Consider the following 18,386-nt stretch of genomic DNA (forward strand, 5'->3'; position numbering starts at 1 on the left):
ATTTTCAAGCCATTACAGTACTAAACGAAAGGTTAAAATATCAAATAAAAGTTGTTTTATTGTAGCAAAAAGATTAAATCAACACAATAAATGAAAATTGACAAATCTCAAGCAAATCCTTGATGTAACTTTGGTGATAAAGATTTTTCAGCTTATTAAAAACATGAACTCGGGATGCTGTGTAGAACTTCCATTTTTTTTACACAGTTGGCATGCATGTAGTAATTTAAAAGTTCAACAAAGAGGGTCCTGAGCCATTAAGAAATCAGTCCTAGAAGAGTTCAAACGTGGATATGACTGATGATATGACAGGCTATTCCAGTTTTATGAGTAGTACTGTTTACATCCCATTAGTATAATATACTTCATTTCAATAATTGGGAAGCCCTAAACTGATCTGTGCACCTTGGCAAGGCACCGAAGAAAATGGATAGAAAAACAAAATAACCTTATGTTTAGGTGCTAATGTAATTTTGCCCAAAAGAAGTCAATGTGGAGTTTAGTAGTCATGCCAGTCTAAATTATAATCATTTTCAAGCAACCAAAAAGACCGAATATGATAAAGCCATTACTCCTCCTCTGAGTCTTCAAGCAAAGCTTTTTCAGAGTTTGCAGTGGACAGTTTACTTCGCATCGCCATATCGATGTCTTTTGCTCTTCTGGAGAATTTCCTTATGGTGCTATTGGAGGAAGAAGAAGAAAAAAAATGGTCACAAGCAAGGTTTGAAGCAACAATAAAAAAAATTAAAAAGACATTCTCACATCCAAACGGTAGCCGAGGTACAAGTGACGATGAAAAAGGCCGTAGCTGTGTGCCAGCAGAAGCACATGGTGACAAACATGATGTTGTTATGCAAAGTCAAATCCCACTGCGGGCCTCTCGGTGGGAAAAGAACGAAACCAATCTGGAATGAGTTTCAAACACTGACGTAAACAACTTCCCTTTAAGAAAAAGAAATAAACCCAAAAAGATCAAGGATAAATATTCTTTCTTTGATTTTTTTTTTAATTCCGATCTGCTGATGCTGAATGCTGCTGAAAATTTGACAATGGAATAAAGCCACCTCACATTATTTTGTAAGAAAATAATGACTTTGTAATTTTTTCTCAATTTGGAAGTCCCTCATTGTCATAGGCTGGATTGCATTTGACTTTTACAGGCAAAACTGAACTATAAAACCTTTTTCCACAGTGTCTAAATTTGATCTTGGCATTTTTCACCTGGTAGAACCACGAGCCCTGTAAGATGAAAAAGAAGGCCTTCAGAAGCTTCAGAATGAAGTGATCCTTCAAGAACACCTCCATCATGGTGCTAGCTGACCCACTGAACACGGCCACAAGTAGAAGAGTGTGGATGTGGGCATCTAGTGGGGGGCGACTGTGCACATGGTAGTAGAACAAAAAACCTAGGTCACACAGCGACATAATAGCATTTAGAACTTCAGCGCTCATCAAATTCACCTTTATATTCCCCAAAGTATTGGGACAACTGGATGTTAACATAGACATTAAGCACAGTATTAAAACAGAGTCCCTACTTTGCTTTCTTTGGTCCCGACCCAAATCTACAATCTCCTTTTATGGTTTCATGCAGTTGATTCTATCCATCTTACCTTCGACAAAAAGAGCCAAAGAAAGAGCAAATCGGTCCACGCCGACTGGTATGAGTTTGCAAAAAGTGCTCAGTACCAAAGTTATCCCAGAGATGCCAAAAAAGAGGTACATGGTGCTGTGCTGCCAATTCATCAGCTTAACCCAAGCGTTGTTTTCCGTGTCGTAGAGGCGAGCGTGTGGGCCGTCCACCACAAATTGCTCCACCATGATGCCTGAAACAGGACAACCATGCTTAAATCAGGAGTTTGGTTCATTTCGAGGATGTTTGAAGAAGGAAGACTTACCGACAAATGAAGCAAAGATTTGCAAGCCCCCCTCAACGTACTCCATTCGTTTGAAGAAAGGAGGCAAAATAGCTCTCCCTTTCAGCTGATTTTTCTTCCAGTAGTGTTGCAAAGTGTGTTTGATTGTCAGCCATAATCCAAAAAGCAAGAAGAAAGCACCAGGAATTGCATGTCCTCCAAAGTTGGCCATGATAAGGCCTAAAAATAGAACATAGGTACATACGTCATTACTTTTCTAAGCATTCATTTTAATGATCTGCAGATGGCTTTTCATGATAACAAAAAATGACAAAACAAATGTGTTAGAAACATAAACAAATGGGCCCAGGACAATAACTTATATACCTAAGTCTATGAAATTAACTTTTTATGCATTTGATTTGAAGTATTCTTCTAAATTAATGTGACTTTTTTTCATATTCTTCTATTTATATTTGACTTCCAGTTCAGCTTTATTTTCATAATGTTAAGCACCACTTTTTTTTTAAAATAAATGTCCAAAATACTTTGAAAATTGTTGTCTGCTACTTTACACAAATAAAATGGGGAAATGTATTATTCTGGATGGACTATAGAATACTAAGAAGTACTGTTTATTTGTATAACTTTAAATTAAAACAGGTGCATTTACTTGTTTCAAATGTTTCTATTTAAAAATTCATACACAATGTATTTGAATCCTCATTTATGTCAGGAAAGTTCATCAAAAATACTTTCTGGAATCCACATTTTAATGAAATACTGAATATTTTGGGGGGAATTGCTCTAGTACTGTTTTTTGTTTGCTTTAAAAACAAAATCAAACAAATGACGTTCTTCTTTTCTAAAAACATTACTTCTAGTCCATCTCTGCTGATGCGTAAAAGTAATTTTAATTCTGAAGATGCAGATAATACAACTTTTTTTAAACTAAATTTTGATCCAAACATTAAATGGAAAAAAAATAAATTCCTCTCACTCCAATAGGATTTCCTGTACAGGGAACGTAAAGTAAGTTAAATAGACAACCTTTTCAAACAAACCAGCAAAAGATAAATACAAGTATATTCGATGTACTTGCATGTAGTATTTGTGCGTGCGTGTCGTTTTATACGAGAGCTCGTCTATTTTGTTTGTCCAGCGCAAGTGCTTCGAGCAAGCCAAACACGTTTTTCCTCATCGCAAATGTCACAAATGTGATGCACAAAACAGTAAACAGTTCACTTGAGGAAAAGTCGCCACTTTACCTTAACATATGCTTTAAATTCCCCAAAGAAAAGTCAGCTTTTATTGCTCGATCGCCTCCCGACGTGGGAGTGTTGCCACCTGTTTCGCACGCTTAGGGTGGAAATGCGATCATGACGTTTGGCCCCACCCAATATTTGCGCTGGCTTCCTCATGATGGGCCTTTTTTTGTTTTGTTTTGTTTGTAAAACAAACAAAAGAATACCATACCTATATTTACCTGCACATGTAAAACAAAGAAGCCACCATAGAGCATTTAGAAAATATTAAAACATAAGAAAATGCATGTTCACCATGGGCCTTCGTGGGTTTTCTCCGGGTACGACCGTTTCCTCCCAGATTCCAAAGACATGCATAGTAGGCTGATTGGACACTCTAAATTATGAGTTTGAGGGTGAATTGTGATTGGCTGGCCACCATTTCAGCATGTCGAAGACAGCTGGGATAGGTTCCAGCACCCCCCGCGATCCTAATGTGGATAAAGCGGTTCAGAAAATGAGATGGTTATTGTTATTATTGTTACATTAACTTTATATTGACACATTTATTTATTTTCGACACTGCTAATCCTTGTCAGGGTCATGGGCACAATGATACTTTCATTTATAAATTATTAATACAATGTTTAAAAAAATAATAAACCTGGGATTAATTCTGAATGAAACAATAAACTGTTTACAGGCTTAATTTACACTCTGAAGTAGATTTCTTTTTCATCATACTATTGATTTCAATGCATTGCATGGACATTGGACAGACAAATAATTTACACTGATGTACAGGCTAAAGTTACACTGAATGTAAATGGAAAAGACGGTGTGTGCTTCTCTTAATAAACTTTGTACTCGTTTGGCAGAAAGAATTCATTTGCCATCTTTATCATGGAAATTCCTCAGTGTGTTACAGCAAAAAAATCGACAACAAGGAAGTTTTGTAAAACAAATACAGTAATATACTACAGGTTATTGATCTAGAAAGGTAACCAAAAAATGCATTGCTGTTTCATACATGTCCTGAGGAAGCAGTTTAGAGTATCTCACAGAGAATTTTCTTCTCTCGAAAAGGGTTCTCTGAGGAAGGGACGGGGGTCACCAGGGGGTCATCTTTGGCATGAGTTTCGCAATAGGCCATCAGATCTGCTGCCGCTTTCGAAACCTAGACAAAGAAAATGATCGATTCATGCCGGAAAGGTGGAAAACAAAAGATGGCTTTGACTAATGTCTTTCATAATGGACGCCATTGAGGATATAAAAAAAAATACACAATTTCCAAAGTACTGAAACCAACATTATTATAGAAAGCTATTTTTTTTCTAAAACAATTACCCAAGTGTAACATATACACGTACCATCATTCTTTCTATGTTGACCTCGAGCTTTAATTGCTCAACCGTCTTTCTCGCATCAGCAATCTTGGCCATGTTATTGGACATCCTGCCACTTCTTTGCCTGCGGAAAACATCCATGGAAGGAATAATGGAGGGGGGGAGACAGTATGAGACAGTGAATATGACATATTTGTGTGTGTGTGTGTGTGTGTGTGTCTGTTCCAGTAAGTGATAATTGAAAACAAGTGGGCTGCGAGTATTGAGTCTGTTTCAATTTGCTCATTAATTCTTTGCTCTGGGTCTCAGCTGCACGTGTCGCAGCGAGGGTCTCAGAGGAGGAGGGCAAGGGAGCACCGAGCTGCTCCCCTGATGACCATGAGCTGAGACTGTAAATAAATCTAACATTAGCTTTTACCTTACAGGAAAATAAACTGTCGACTTGTTGACCCTATGTCAAAGCTGTAATCTTAGTCATTTCATTCCTAGACTCCAATTTATGTCATATTTAAGGAATATCAATAGACATAGTTCCGATATACATTCAATTTAAAGAGCTTTTGCAGGCAAATACACTCCAATTATAAAATGAAGACTTTTCTCCTTCAGTATAATTCAAATGAATTGCAAACGTCACTCACCGCCAGACGCCCTTTTGCCGAAAAGTGTGCTTGAATCCCGAGCAGCAACTTGCAGCATTAAATGAAGTGTGATTAATGGGAAAGATGAGGAGGGAACTCTCAACAGGTTCCCTCCTTCAGTTTAATTAGCGGTGGGTCGGCCCCTACTGTGAGCTCAGTACAGAGAGGCAAGGCAAAATGCAGTATGTGATGACATATGACATAGTGACATAATCACAATTTAATCTCCACTGTGTAGGAAAATGATAAAAAGAAACTAATTCTTAGCTTCCATTTATAAAGCTCTTGAGTTGCAAGGTTTTCTCTCTCTCTCTCTCTGTATCACAAGCCATTTGTTACTTGGATTAAACTGTTTCCTTTTTTAGTAGTATATAGGAATATATCCAAGTGACAGACAATCATTCTCAGTCACACAGTCACTGAGTGGGAAATAAATCTATACGCTGCTGATAGGAAGTCGGTCCCCCTATGAGTGCATGCATTATGTATTAAATTGCCACATGTAATTGCTTTGAGCTGCTCTCCCTGGTCTCAACATTATGTGCACAAAAAATATTTATTTTCGGAATGTATAAATTCAAAGGCATATCAATTGTATTACTACTACATTTCACTGCTTAACTAATTATTCCAAACAGAGTGAATGACAGTGATTTTTCCTTGGATGATTTGTGCAGCATCTTTCTCATAAACTTGTCAGTTATTACACAAAGCAACATGGGGTTGAATGCCAGTCTTGGGGTGTTAAATGTCAGGTGCCTCATTAGCAAATGTTTTCCCACTAATTATGGGGTACTCTAAGGCTAAGCTGGTGCAATTGTAAATGTTTCACTGCCATCTATATTGCAATAATGACCGTGAAAAAAAGAATAATACAATAGTTATTTATTATACTGTATTATTTTGACTTTGCTACAAGTGTATTGTACAGCTAGAACTTATATATTATTCATCTATTTTAACACTGCTTATCCAAATCAGTGGTGTGTACCATATTATAAGGTTGATATGTCTCTGTTTTGACCCATGTTGTAAATAGTAATGTGGGAGTAAACCAGAGTACCCAGAGGAAACCCACACAGGCCCAGAGAGAAAATGCAAACTCCACACATGGTGGACCAACCTGGATTTGAACCCAGGACCCCAGAGCTGTCAGGCTGACTCGTTCCATCTGCCGCCCTTCAAAAAAAAAGCAAGAGAAAAATTATTTTAGGGAAGTGTAACGATAAAAAACAAGTGCGTTCAAGAATACCTTGCATACTAAAAGGAATTTATTGCAGTAATATAAAAGCTAAAAAGTCAGCCGGATCACTTTGGACCCCTGCTGTGTATGTAAGGGTTAAATCCAGCCAACTCGCAGCAGTCTTGTGTGTTTACGTGCATGCGTGCCTGCCACCATCATTGAGCTACCCTGGTAGTGTTGGTAGTGTGGTGGGCGTACACACGGCACACAATATGTAGCTAGCTACTTTTAAATGATACTACATGAAACGGAACGAATAACTGCTTTCTCTCCAGCCTGGATCGAGCAAGTTGGAATCCCGGACTTAAGCGAACGCAGCATTCTGACGGAGCGAGTTGATGTGGAAGTTCGGACCGCTAGCTGAAGCGCACAATGCAAAGGATGGGGCGCGCGAGCTAACGTCAAACGAAGAGAACCTCCGGCAGTGTCGACAATTCTGAAGGTAATCGGCAAGCAGACGGGCTGCCTATTTTGCCCTGATTTGCCTTGGATCGTCCCAAGGCGTCGCCTGGATATAAAGCAAGTGGTACTACTAAGTGCCGGGTTTTGCGTGCGGCAGGATGCGCGACGTGCGGTGATGATGGGAAGATGGCAAACGGCGTTGGAAGTGAGTAATGTCGGCGCACGGGAGATGTTGCTGTGACTTGCTTGCTACGTGCTAACCGACTGAGTGGGTGAGTGAGTGAGCGAGTGAGGGAGCGAGCGAGCGGTGAGTTCGGCTGCACAGTCGCTCAACCTGCACCTCTCGCCGGATGCCACCTCTGTTTACAGACACTTCGCCTGGACACGCACTTTGTCCATCAGTATGTATGTGCACGCGCTTGCGCGTGCGCTGCAATCCAGCGGTGCAATGAGTACAAAGGGTTTGACTTGCAAATGAGTTAGCATGCCACAAAAGACAGGCCGGAAAATGGCAGCACTTTACTTATTTCTTTTTTTTAAACGAATGTCACCTCCTTATCTGCCATGGGCGACGACAGACGTCTTTTTCAATTGCAGTCAATCCGTTTAAATGGAAAGGATGGCTGTTAGTGTCGGTGGCAGTGCATTATGATGATGATCATCATCATTACACTTTAAAAAATGAATGGTGATCACTTCTCTTCTTTTTAAAATGAATATATATCCAATGGCTACCATTGATGGCGATAGACATCAAATTCATTTGAACTGGGAAATGTCAATGGATTTGACATCTTACCCAGTCAATGGCAGCCATGAGTAAGAGCATCATGATCATCCTTATTATCATCACACTTTTTAAAATAAATATGAATAAAAAGAATACATTTAACCTCACGTCAGCCACAATGAATAAATTAAGGTGCACTATGAACCGGAATAACATGATAACGTGATTTGTTATCTATAGAACACAAGCTGCTTGTGATTGGCCCAACAGAAGCATGGTCACTGAGGGAGAAGCTGTGTCTGGCCACATCGGTCATGAAGAGTGGCGACCAAAACTGGTAATTCCAATGTTATTCCATACACTTTAAACCAACGGGTGGCAAATCTATCCCTGGGCCTGTGTGGGTTTTCTCCGGGTCCTCCAGTTTCATCCCACATTCCAAAAACATGCATGGCAGGTGGGTTGGACACTAAATTGCGATCAGGTTTGGCCTGAAGTCAGCTGGGATAGGCTCCAGCACCCCCCGCGACCCTTGTGAGGATAAGCATTTCAGAAAATGAATGAATACTTTACAATAATCATAATTGTAGGTATATGATTTTAGATCAACAAGAGACTTCTAGCAAGTTGCATTGTCAAACCTCATTTGATTGTCTGGGAAGGTTGAGGCAAATGGCACTTGGAAGGGTCACACATATTTCATCTTTGCAGGGTTTCTGTCAGTCGAGCCATCAAACCGTTTGCAGAACCCGGACGGCCACCTGACTGGTTCTCTCAAAAGGTGTGACATGTCCTCCTCAGTTTCTCCCACTGCAGAAAAGAAATGTTTTGATGCATTATTTGACTCTGATTCTACCGCCCTTCCCGTTTCCAGCACTGTGCCTCTAAGTATTCTGAGCTTCTGGAAAACACTGAAGCACCAAAGTGAGCGATTTAAACGAGCACACGTTTAGAACAAAAGCGATATACGATGCCTGGATTAGTGCATTTGCTGACTTGGCGAGGCTTCAATGTCATTGTCTATTTGCAGGAGGAAGCGAGGCGAAAAGGGGGAGGTGGTGGAGACGGTGGGGGACGTGATCGTGCGCAGGCTGACGACTCAGAGGATTGATGAATTAAAAAAGAAGATCAAACAAACACAAGAAGAGCACAGGTATATGACTAACACCACATCATGACAATGAAATATTGCAAATTCGTTTTCCATATTTTTTCGACCATAGTACCCACTAACCAAATGTTGTTTAATTAACAGGTCATTGAAAAAAGAGACTGAACTCATCCAAGCTGGTCATCTAGATTCCAAACTGGAAGAATTATGGAAAGAAATTCAGCGGTAAGAAAAGAAAATGCAGTCAAATCATATCATTTTTTTTGGCCTGTTAAGTACATCTAAATGTGATGTGTCGGATAGGAAACAGAAACTAGAAGGGGAAGAAGTCGAGTTGAAAAGAAAGGGCACAGATGCTGCCTATCAGGGTATTTGTTCTACTTCAAACTAGTATCGTCTGTTTTGTTATCTAATATTCCATATTCTTACTGATACTTTTCCTCTGTCTTTTAGCCAGACAGGTAGCCAAGAACACACCTCGGCGTGCGGCAGGTGCAATCATGCATTCAGCCACTAGTTGTAATTCAAGCCTGGAGTTTACATCAGTTGACACCCTGCCGTGCTCCAATCCTGATTTCTCACCTATAAAAGATATACCGGTAAATCATTAATGCTATACATTATATAACAGTGTAGGTTTATCACAGAAAACACTGCAGTTTTTCTTCTTTCATCCTACCTGAGAAATTATACTCTTTCTCCATTTGTCTTAAGACTTCAGGATCTGTCAGGTTACTGTCATTTCCCGACTCTTCTGGCTCCATTAACGAGCACTCGTCATATTGTGATGAGAACACTCAGAAGAAGCTACTGGCCCAGCGAGGTACACCGCCCCCATCTCCGCTCCTCTCGGAGCTACTGAAGAAAGGCAACATTTTGGCCACGACATCAAGATTGGTGGGATGAAAAAAAACTTCGACAAACAGATTATTTTTCTCATTGATATGGGAAACACATGTATATATATATGCATCTCACGTTTACCCATTTCAGACTGGAGAGCGGGACGTTACTGGCAATATGACGGCCACACATGACTTGCAGTTGACTCTGCCTTTCTCTCCAGCATCAGGTAAAATTGTCTGACTGAACAGTTGCCTCTGTACGCCTGCACAAATTAATAACCCACTATTGTAGTGAGTTGTTTAGTTGTCGTTTACAGTCAACTACACAGTCCAAATTCTTTCACAAATTCCTGTGACCTTTCTATCATTGTCGAATGATTTTGGTACCTCTTCGGCAGGTGCTCCAATGTTGTCTCGACTCTTGGAGGCAGGGCCCACTCAGTTCTCGGGCCAGTTGGGCTTTATGGTCAGCAGAGACGCTACCTCAGACAGCACTCCTGCTCCAGTGAAATCTGCTGCCTCAGCATGTTCTGGTCTGAAATACACACACATGCACAACAGATCATAATGCAACCATTTGAGGGCATCTCAAATGATTCTTTCTATATCCACTACAAAGCTTAATGCGGGCATAATTGCAATTATTCATTCACATTAAAGCTATTAGAAGAGTAAGAAGGTTGTTTATCTGTGATAATATGCCAATATTACAGTGCAGCCAATGAGGTAGAGGATTTATTTGACCATTATATGTTGTCTTTCCTTTACAGAAGTGGATTTGATTGTGCCATCTGCGTCCTTTGCGTGCCAGCTTCCCCCTGCAGGTGTTAAAGTGTCCGAGTTGAGTGAAGAGGATGTGGCAGTTTCTTACATGGCAGATGAGCTGGATCTGAAGACTGTGGGGGATATCATTGCAATCATCGAGGACAAGGTGACACACAATTTGAGTAACTAACATTCATCAGATACTTTGATAATGGGTTTTTTTTTCAAGACTCCATACTCTACTACCTTTTTCTTTACAGGCTGCAGACGCTTTAGATGCAGCTGCAGTCGAGGCTGCTCTCTTCCTGTGTGAAGAAAACGGTCACGCTCTTCCCGCTGCTTGGCAGGCCGAACCGTTTCACACTCAAGACACACAAGCGGAGGTTTCTGAGTCATCATCATCATTCCTTTGCAGCCCCACAAGGAATCCGGCAGGGGAGTGTGACGTTCAGGACAAAACCTCAGATGAGCTGTCTTCGCCGTGCGTTAGTCAAGATAACTGTGATGTGGCAAGTCAGGTGGGACTGAGTGGCCTTCCTCCAATCTCTTCATCCTCATGCAATTCAAGTGTTTTTGTACACTGCCACACTGGAGCACCTTCCCAATCTGAGGATAGGAAAGACAATGGAGAGATAGTGCACCATCAAAGTCACACACAAGAAAGATGGGTACAGAAAATACCCTCAAACTCCAGGGAAGGTAAGCACACACGCACACAAGTATTTAACGTGTAACAGTTCACGTGGATGTATTCAACTGTTTGGGGTCTGCATGTCCAGATCGTTTTTTTCCCCCCCATATTTTATTAGTCCTGTGGGTGTTTTTGCATTGACGCCTTAAGTACTAGTGGTACTAGTAGTACTAGTAGTAGGATAATTGCATTTATTATTTTCAGGTTGTATCTGCTTAGGATTTTTAAAGATACAGCTTTTCTTGTTTACTTTTCATTTAAGATTTGATCATTATTATTTTTTTTAGGTTTTAATATGATAACCTTAGATTGAAATAGGTAAAAGGGTCACTTAGATTGTTATTGTTAGAAGTTATATTATTTACATTTTCAAAAATTAACACTTTAGTGTATCGTTACAATACATATTAAATATCATTATTTCCCATTGACATTGATAGACGTGGATTCAATTTGGACTGGAATGTCTGGAAGCGAATGGGCCTACCTACTAACACATTAATAAAATAAAATAATTAGAATGAAAAAAGGCACATGTGGCTGCCCCAGGGTGGGGACTGAAAAAGTTACAAGTGCGTCTGTTTCGATCTCATTCAATTGTACAAGAAAACCTAACAAAGTGCATTTTTCTTTCCAGAGTCCGTGTTAGAAGATTTCCCAAAGACAGAAGGACACGTGAACGAGGTACATTGCTGCATCAAAACTGTCCAAGCACCTCCACTGTGTAATTGTTATTATTTTCATTCGCTCGTATGTTCTTTGTTATTCCAGGAGATTAAAGAAGAGAGTGAAAAAAGTCAAGAAGATGTCTCAGGGATACAAATTGACAGTGAAGTCAATGGGACAGAAGAAGATGAAGAAGAGGAGGATGAAGAAGAAGATGGTGCCGAAGAGTTCTCCTCAGAACCCGACGGAGAGATGGAGCGTGTGGCTAGTGAGAGCGAGGACGCATGTAGCCTGCACACTGCTACGTCGTCACTGCAGCTCCACACCACAGCTGACTCCATCCCCAGCAGCCCCGCGTCATCACAATTGTGAGTGCAAATGTTTTCTACATAAATTGTCGATACCCTTCTTTTCTGTATAATTATAATGACGTTTCATGTTCAAGTTTTGATTACCAACCTGGAGGGAATAAGCGCTTTAGGACATATCTTTCTTTTCTTAGTCTGATGTCACATGTTCTTGTGTAGTTCTTTGTGTAGTGAGGATCTGGAGGCTCTGCAGGCTCACAAGATCTGGAAAAAGGCAATCATGTTGGTTTGGCGTGCGGCTGCCAATCACAGGTGAGAATTATGGATGGCCTGGCACTATTGGAAATGACATATTTCATTTGGTTTTTAATGTCCACTAGTTCGAATAAAAATTTGAAGTGATTCTTCCTTTTATTGGGTTACTTGTAGGTATGCAAATGTCTTCTTGCAGCCAGTAACAGATGAAATTGCACCAGGATATCATAGCATAGTGCAAAGGTAAGCATGAGGAGTTCACTAGTTCTTAAATCGGCTCGGCATTCAGTTTTGTAAATATATGTAAATATAGTACTCTTCAGATCACTTACTTGAATTATTACTTACCTGAATGTGTTGATGACAGTGATATCTGACGCTCTGGCTTTCTGTAGGCCCATGGATCTGGCGACCATTAAGAAAAACATTGAAAGCGGCTCCATGCGAACCACAGCCGAGTTCCAACGGGACATCATGCTGATGTTTCAGAATGCTGTGATGTACAACAGTCTGGATCATGATGTGTACCACATGGCTGTTGAGATGCAACGTGATGTCCTGGAGCAGATCCAACAGTTTCTAGCGACCCAACTCATCATGGAGACATCAGAGTCCGGGATTAGCGCCAAGGGGCTGAGGGTACGTGAGGGTCTACGGCGGCAGGACTCCAATGACAAGGTAAATAGTTACAATTTAGACAGAAGATTGCCCTCGGCTACAATCTGACATATGTTCATTAACATGAATATAAATATGTTCATTAATATGTGATGTCCCCCTTATTAAATAAATCAAACTCAAGATACAAAATTAGACATAAAAGGTTTGTGATTCATAAATGGTAACCTTTGGCCAAAATTGGAATTTAAGAGAGGGCAGAAGCTGCCTAAACAATGACATGGTTCTCATAAATTAGCTTGGGGAAACTAACATAATACAAAATGAAATGGCTGTAAATAAAGCAAATTGTTAGGTAGATCCATTAATACTTGCATCATAACCTCACAGTATTCAGATCTTTTTTTTCTTCTCACAGGAAACCTTCTCCATGTCATCTCCTGCTTTTCTATTGTCTCTTTTTGTAAGTACAAAACCTAAATAAGGTCACAGAGAGTGTATTGATACCAAAACGAATTTCATGTAGCCATCATAAAATCTGTTCTAACTTTTTAGCAGCCAGTGATATTTTTGTCAGTTAATATTGAGATGTCAATCCAACAAATCCTCCATTTTTTCTTCTTCACGTGCAGGATGGAGGCACCAGAGGACGCCGCTGCGCCATCGAAGCTGATCTCAAAATGAAGAAGTGAACAGGCCGAATATTTTGGATTGACACTGGTAAATCAGGTGGAAAGTGTTAATACTTCCAAGATTTTATGATGACCCCGCTCCCAATCGACATCATGTGTGCACTGTAATACCCAAATTTACTGTCTGCATTCCAACCAACTGCAGACCGTGACGTGGGGAAGCGCCTATTTTGCAGAAATGGATTACACATAATCCTAGATTACAAAAGGGGATTCCGAAAGAGTGGGTCAAAGCTTGCGATAGCTGCACATAACTTGTAGCCGACTCACAAGTAAAAAACATCAGGTTGTATAAATGTTTCCAAGCCTCAAAATCAACTAATCTTTCAGGCGGACTGTGTCTTTCTTGTCAAGGTTAAGCAGACGGACTGAAATAATAAATGCACTAAAGTATTTGAACGGATGCGTGTTTTACCAGAGGCCAAAGACTCTGATTTGCTTGACTTTTTGAAGGTGTTACTTTACCTAATTAAAAAAAAAGAAACCTTTTTATTTTGTCATTTAACCTTTCAATACAATAATTTAAAATGTATATTTTGTGGTTGGTTCGAACATACCTAACTATATTTTTAGTGAAACAGTATTGTGGTAATCTCAGTGTTTTGTGAATGTGACATTGATGGAAACTATACTTTTAAACAATAAACTCCTGTTTTGCTTGGTATATTTGTCCGAAATGTCTATATTTTCTGAATATCGGAAGTGGAAATAGTAAGTTAAAAGAGTGTGATGAATTTATAATGCCAACAGAATTAAATCTCTACAGTAACACAAAATAAGACGAGTCAAATATTATCAATAACCTTTTAATTTTTTGATAGCTTTGTTTGAAAAACCTGACAAGTGTTCTACTGTATTTATATTTGTAGGTAAAAATGTTACCCATAACATTGGGTTGCTCAACAGTGAATTATGATTGGAACACAAAATAGAAACCTTCCAAAAACATTCCTTAAATAACTATGCATGCAAAAGGAAAACAATAGAACGGACTATCGTAAAATAAGAATAAAAGTGCTTGAGATGTACCTGAAAATGTCACAAAAAACTAAAGTGGAGAGCCAACACAAATCCACAAACATCAAGTCTTTTCCCTTCATGAAATCTGATTGAATTTAGTAAAGTCCAATCACTTCAGTCCTTGGATAAATAAACTTCGAAAAATCCAAACCTCAATCACCCTTTACTTTTATATCCAAAGTGATGGCTCTAATTTGGAAGTAGTGAGATAGAAACTTGACATTGCCTGCTAAAGCAGTCTAGAAAATCTGGGTTACGACACGAGGTCTTTAGATTTTTTTAGTAGTAACACATAAAACGATACTCTGTAACTTCACAGTATTTAGTGCTGAGATTTGTCAAAAAAATAATAATTATTCAAGTCACTGTAACATAAGAAATTTGGCAACAACACTGGACAAAAAAAGACAACTAAAATGTGCGTGAACGTAATAAAACTTGTCCAATGACCTCAAACAGAGAGCAATTGTACAATAAAAAAGTTGAAAAGGGGCTGAAACCCTCAGTGCTGTATCACCAAAAGAGCTGACATGCAAACTAGAAATTTCCTACCATCCCAGAGGAGAGAAGGCACACATTTTCTCACAACTCTGCTGCAGCCAGCCAAGCCAGAGTGGATAAATGGCCTCAACAATTGTACAAATACAGTAACAATAATGCACAGTGGCGCTCCACGCCGAACAAACCATTCTTCATTTTGCTTTCTGACGTCCTACAAGTCTGTGCAGCTTTTCGCAGTTGTCCAGCCTCAAGGACTCCGCCTTCTGCTTCAAACGCTCGTCTCGGTACAGCTGTCCAAGGTTCATCAAATCCGATTCTGAGTAAGACACGATTTCACATGTCAAGCAAGTATTTGCCACGAAACAATAGATCATCACCGGGCAATGCGCTTTGACATACTTTGCTGTTTCTCTTTCCAACAGCTGCTCTGCAAATGCTCGATGTAGTCGTTCTCTATATTCTTCTCCAGCTCTTGCAGGGTGTCATCGCTGTATTCTTTTTCAAAACTTTTAGCCACGTAATACGGCACACCCATGTGTTGAGTTTCCCGGGAAACTACTAGGCCCATGCTCCTGAAATTATGTAGAAAACACCATGTAGTTTGTGTTGAGAATGTTGAATAGTGTTATTTTCCTTCACACTCACGGTTTATAGAAGAGGCTATAAGGCGGGTTGGTGGCCATCATCTGAGTGAACACCGATATAAGGATCAGCACCAAAACAGGGAGGAGATGCAGCAGGGCAGTGAAATTGTTCTGTTTGGAGAGAAAAAGTTACTTTAGCATTTCCTCTCAAGTACTACTTCAACAATGTAGAATACTATGGAAACTATTATTAGGAATGTCCAAATCACGTCATTTTGTATATTTAAGTCACCAAATTTTGAGGCTCTGCCGATATCGAGAGATGGATTAATAGTATTTTTCTGCCAATTTGATGGACAAAACCATTCCAACATATGTAGCCATAAAAAAAGTAAGAAAGAAGATAAACATTTAAAATAGTGATGGTAGCTATAATTCCTGCATTCTTATCAGAACATTATACATCATACTGAAAATAGTTTTATGAATGAATACATTTTTAAAACACAACAAACAAATATGCAGTATCAACAAGTACATGAGCCACTGACTTGACTAGGGTTGTCCCCCGCCACATCCTCACGTCTTTCATAAGCTCGTCGTCGTTGTCGAGGCTGATAGAACTGCGAGTAGGAAGCTCCTTGATTGGTGTACACGTGAACGTTTCCTGAGAAAAACAAAAAGTGTCAGTAACTCTGTCACGTGAGGATGCTAAGTCACACTCACCTGTGGGGAAACGCCCTCCGAAGAAAATGTTAAAGAGTTCCTCGGGGGAAATGTCGGGCTCAAAGTCTCGGTGGAAATTTCGGTAGTGACGGCGATGGGTGGCGTGTTGCGGTGCGCTCTCAGCTGTCGGCTGATCGCCATACTCATCATACTGTTGCCTCTTCTCTGGATTGCTGAGTACAGCATACGCGTTGCCAATGGCTAGGCGAAGAGAGTACATTTATTACCTTTGAAATTCATTATTCAACTAAAAGCCCATTTTTCCCCAATGCCGATTTGTTCAAGGCTCCAAGTAAGGAAATATAGTTATGTCCACAATTGAATTGATCAAATAAAAAAAAAGCATGTGATATAAAACTACAGTGACAGTAAAGCTACTCTCTCTCTAGCCATTCTACCTTTGAATGCGTCAGTGGCCCCCGGAGCAAAGTTCTTATCCGGGTGGAACTTTAGGGCCAGCTTTCTGTACGCCTTCTTTAGATCTTCATCGCCGCAATTCTTGGGAACACCAAGAATCTCATAGAAGTCTTTGCAATTCTTAATCCTTTAGAGATGTGGATATTCAAATGCAAGCTATCAATATGCAGACATATGATGATAGGGGGAATGACAAAACATCTAAATGGCTGTATACCTGGAAACACCTTGGCGCTGATCTTCTGTGTAGCTCTTCTTGTCATCTCCGTTTGCTGGTTTATTCTCTGCACTTCCAAAGTCATCGTCTCTCCAGCCTTTGGGCGGGGGCACATGGTTTGCTTCCGGAGCAGCGTAGCTTCCATTTTTAACCATGGCGTCAATCAGAACTATAGTGGAGAGAGAGAAGAAAACTTTAAAAGTGATGTCTGGGTAAAATGTCAAATTCCCAAATTCTTTGGGTCATGAAAGATTGTTGTATCTGATTTCATAATCAGAAATTCTAATCAAGAGTAAAGTAGAGTTATTTAAACATGTTTTCACTAGCTATTTGGTGTTCACACGTTAAAAAAATGTAAATCCCTGCGTAGAAAAAAACCTATGCAAGTATATACCTGCAAATAAAAAAATACCCAAGTATAGAGATGAATTGCATTGAAAGAAACTTGGCAACTATGTACATATACTTGCCTTTTCCCCCCCATCAAACCACAACACAACTTCTATTAAACTATACTCGAGAATAATTTCAGCAAGTGTCATCTTTTAATGATTATAAAATGACAGGGATAAAATGCACAACTTAATTCACATAATATATACAACATGCTGAGTGGGATTTACACAGGTTGCTGCTAAAGATCCATGTCAACCAAAAATAAAGCATGATAATTAGGTAACTTAACAGGAGTATAACGGTCCGATGTGACACTTGGCTTGTTACACACGGGGCTGCTAATGTTACCTCTGGCCCGGGTGCTGGGGTAGATATTCTGGGCTTCATAGAGCAGCTGCAACGCTCGCTCCTTCCGTCCGGACCGTATAAAGAGCTTTGCCTTCTCTATGAGGCGATCCGCTTCGTCTTTGTCCATTAGTTGTTTCTGATTGTTAGCTTCTTATGTCCTAAAAGCCACCGGCGGCGCAGGCTCCGCAAGACGGTGGCACTCTACCCCGATAGCCACTTTACCTGAACTGCGTGACGTTAGCTTGTAGGCTATCTAGCAAGCCAAGAAGCTTCAAGCTGGCACTGATCTGGCTCTAACCGAGCGACGGGCACCGGCGGTTGTAGACAACCATCAAAAGCTCAAAGCCACGTGACATTTTGTTGTTGGTAAACACAGCACGATTAATATTTGGCAGACTTTTGAAAAGCATGCGCAAGTAGTTCAATGACACTTTGCGCCTGTGAATAAGCTTGGACTGAGAGTGCTTGATTCGCGGAATATTATTGGCAATTGGAAAACAACTCGTAGGTGCGTTACCGCCCCTACTGGTGTGGAGTTTGTAATTCCCAAAACTAATAGAGCTTCACTATCTGAAACATGATGATAAACATTCATTTATTTTCTGAATCGCTTATCCTCACAAGGGTCATAGGGGTTGCTTTGTGCTGCTCCCACACAATAGTACTTTCTGAATTTCTATTAAAATGTCCTTTCTGCTCTCTGATTGTTTTACAGTAGATAATGCTGAGCTGAAATCCAAAAATACGTATTGCTTTCAGTGGTT

At 40.0% G+C, this 18,386-nt stretch overlaps 4 protein-coding genes across 6 annotated transcripts; 1 reads left to right on the forward strand and 3 right to left on the reverse strand.

Annotated features, from left to right (window-relative positions):
* Nucleotides 1-32: 32 nt before the first annotated feature.
* Nucleotides 33-3,281, reverse strand: tmem45b (transmembrane protein 45B). The gene is made up of 6 exons (XM_077741151.1): nt 3,125-3,281; nt 1,899-2,096; nt 1,614-1,826; nt 1,222-1,406; nt 763-905; nt 33-680 (listed from the first exon to the last, which is right to left on the reverse strand). Exons 2-6 carry the CDS (start codon nt 2,086-2,088, stop codon nt 569-571), a joined length of 843 nt encoding a protein of 280 aa, XP_077597277.1. The 5' UTR covers nt 2,089-2,096; nt 3,125-3,281; the 3' UTR covers nt 33-568.
* A 718-nt stretch (nt 3,282-3,999) lies between these two features.
* On the reverse strand, nt 4,000-6,982 carry gng8 (guanine nucleotide binding protein (G protein), gamma 8). The gene is made up of 3 exons (XM_077740966.1): nt 5,088-6,982; nt 4,471-4,570; nt 4,000-4,277 (listed from the first exon to the last, which is right to left on the reverse strand). Exons 2-3 carry the CDS (start codon nt 4,552-4,554, stop codon nt 4,149-4,151), a joined length of 213 nt encoding a protein of 70 aa, XP_077597092.1. The 5' UTR covers nt 4,555-4,570; nt 5,088-6,982; the 3' UTR covers nt 4,000-4,148.
* LOC144212816 (bromodomain-containing protein 8-like) lies at nt 6,458-14,077 on the forward strand. 3 transcript variants are annotated; one of them, XM_077740963.1, is made up of 21 exons: nt 6,458-6,772; nt 6,890-6,937; nt 7,703-7,799; nt 8,174-8,243; nt 8,337-8,386; nt 8,493-8,615; nt 8,718-8,798; nt 8,877-8,941; nt 9,027-9,172; nt 9,288-9,470; nt 9,567-9,645; nt 9,817-9,951; nt 10,189-10,349; nt 10,444-10,882; nt 11,512-11,558; nt 11,646-11,908; nt 12,068-12,160; nt 12,278-12,346; nt 12,499-12,781; nt 13,140-13,184; nt 13,354-14,077. In XM_077740963.1, exons 2-21 carry the CDS (start codon nt 6,919-6,921, stop codon nt 13,411-13,413), a joined length of 2,508 nt encoding a protein of 835 aa, XP_077597089.1. In that variant the 5' UTR covers nt 6,458-6,772; nt 6,890-6,918; the 3' UTR covers nt 13,414-14,077. The 3 variants fall into 3 exon arrangements, with proteins under 3 accessions (XP_077597089.1, XP_077597090.1, XP_077597091.1); XM_077740964.1 differs by having other exon boundaries at nt 6,458-6,937; XM_077740965.1 differs by lacking the exon at nt 6,890-6,937.
* Nucleotides 14,078-14,203: 126 nt separating this feature from the next.
* Nucleotides 14,204-18,123, reverse strand: dnajc18 (DnaJ (Hsp40) homolog, subfamily C, member 18). The gene is made up of 8 exons (XM_077741278.1): nt 17,623-18,123; nt 16,879-17,047; nt 16,643-16,788; nt 16,245-16,445; nt 16,070-16,185; nt 15,580-15,689; nt 15,334-15,506; nt 14,204-15,250 (listed from the first exon to the last, which is right to left on the reverse strand). Exons 1-8 carry the CDS (start codon nt 17,747-17,749, stop codon nt 15,126-15,128), a joined length of 1,167 nt encoding a protein of 388 aa, XP_077597404.1. The 5' UTR covers nt 17,750-18,123; the 3' UTR covers nt 14,204-15,125.
* Nucleotides 18,124-18,386: the final 263 nt, after the last annotated feature.

This window comes from Stigmatopora nigra, chromosome 19 (genome assembly GCF_051989575.1).
Source record: "Stigmatopora nigra isolate UIUO_SnigA chromosome 19, RoL_Snig_1.1, whole genome shotgun sequence".
Classification (NCBI taxonomy): domain Eukaryota; kingdom Metazoa; phylum Chordata; class Actinopteri; order Syngnathiformes; family Syngnathidae; genus Stigmatopora; species Stigmatopora nigra.

Bases quoted from the DNA above. Each gene is read 5' to 3' on its own strand.
- tmem45b (XM_077741151.1), bottom strand. From the start codon at position 2,088: ATGGCCAACTTTGGAGGACATGCAATTCCTGGTGCTTTCTTCTTGCTT. The intron at 1,827-1,898 runs GTAAGTCTTCCT...GTCCTGTTTCAG, and splicing joins AATCTTTGCTTCATTTGTCG to GCATCATGGTGGAGCAATTT. The intron at 906-1,221 runs GTGAAAAATGCC...AACTCATTCCAG, and splicing joins AGGGCTCGTGGTTCTACCAG to ATTGGTTTCGTTCTTTTCCC.
- gng8 (XM_077740966.1), bottom strand. From the start codon at position 4,554: ATGTCCAATAACATGGCCAAGATTGCTGATGCGAGAAAGACGGTTGAG. The intron at 4,278-4,470 runs GTACGTGTATAT...TTCTTTGTCTAG, and splicing joins TCAACATAGAAAGAATGATG to GTTTCGAAAGCGGCAGCAGA.
- LOC144212816 (XM_077740964.1), top strand. The intron at 8,942-9,026 runs GTATTTGTTCTA...TCTGTCTTTTAG, and splicing joins CACAGATGCTGCCTATCAGG to CCAGACAGGTAGCCAAGAAC. The intron at 9,173-9,287 runs GTAAATCATTAA...ATTTGTCTTAAG, and splicing joins CACCTATAAAAGATATACCG to ACTTCAGGATCTGTCAGGTT.
- dnajc18 (XM_077741278.1), bottom strand. From the start codon at position 17,749: ATGGACAAAGACGAAGCGGATCGCCTCATAGAGAAGGCAAAGCTCTTT. The intron at 15,507-15,579 runs GTGAGTGTGAAG...ACATAATTTCAG, and splicing joins TATAGCCTCTTCTATAAACC to GAGCATGGGCCTAGTAGTTT. The intron at 15,251-15,333 runs GTATGTCAAAGC...TGTCTTACTCAG, and splicing joins TTGGAAAGAGAAACAGCAAA to AATCGGATTTGATGAACCTT.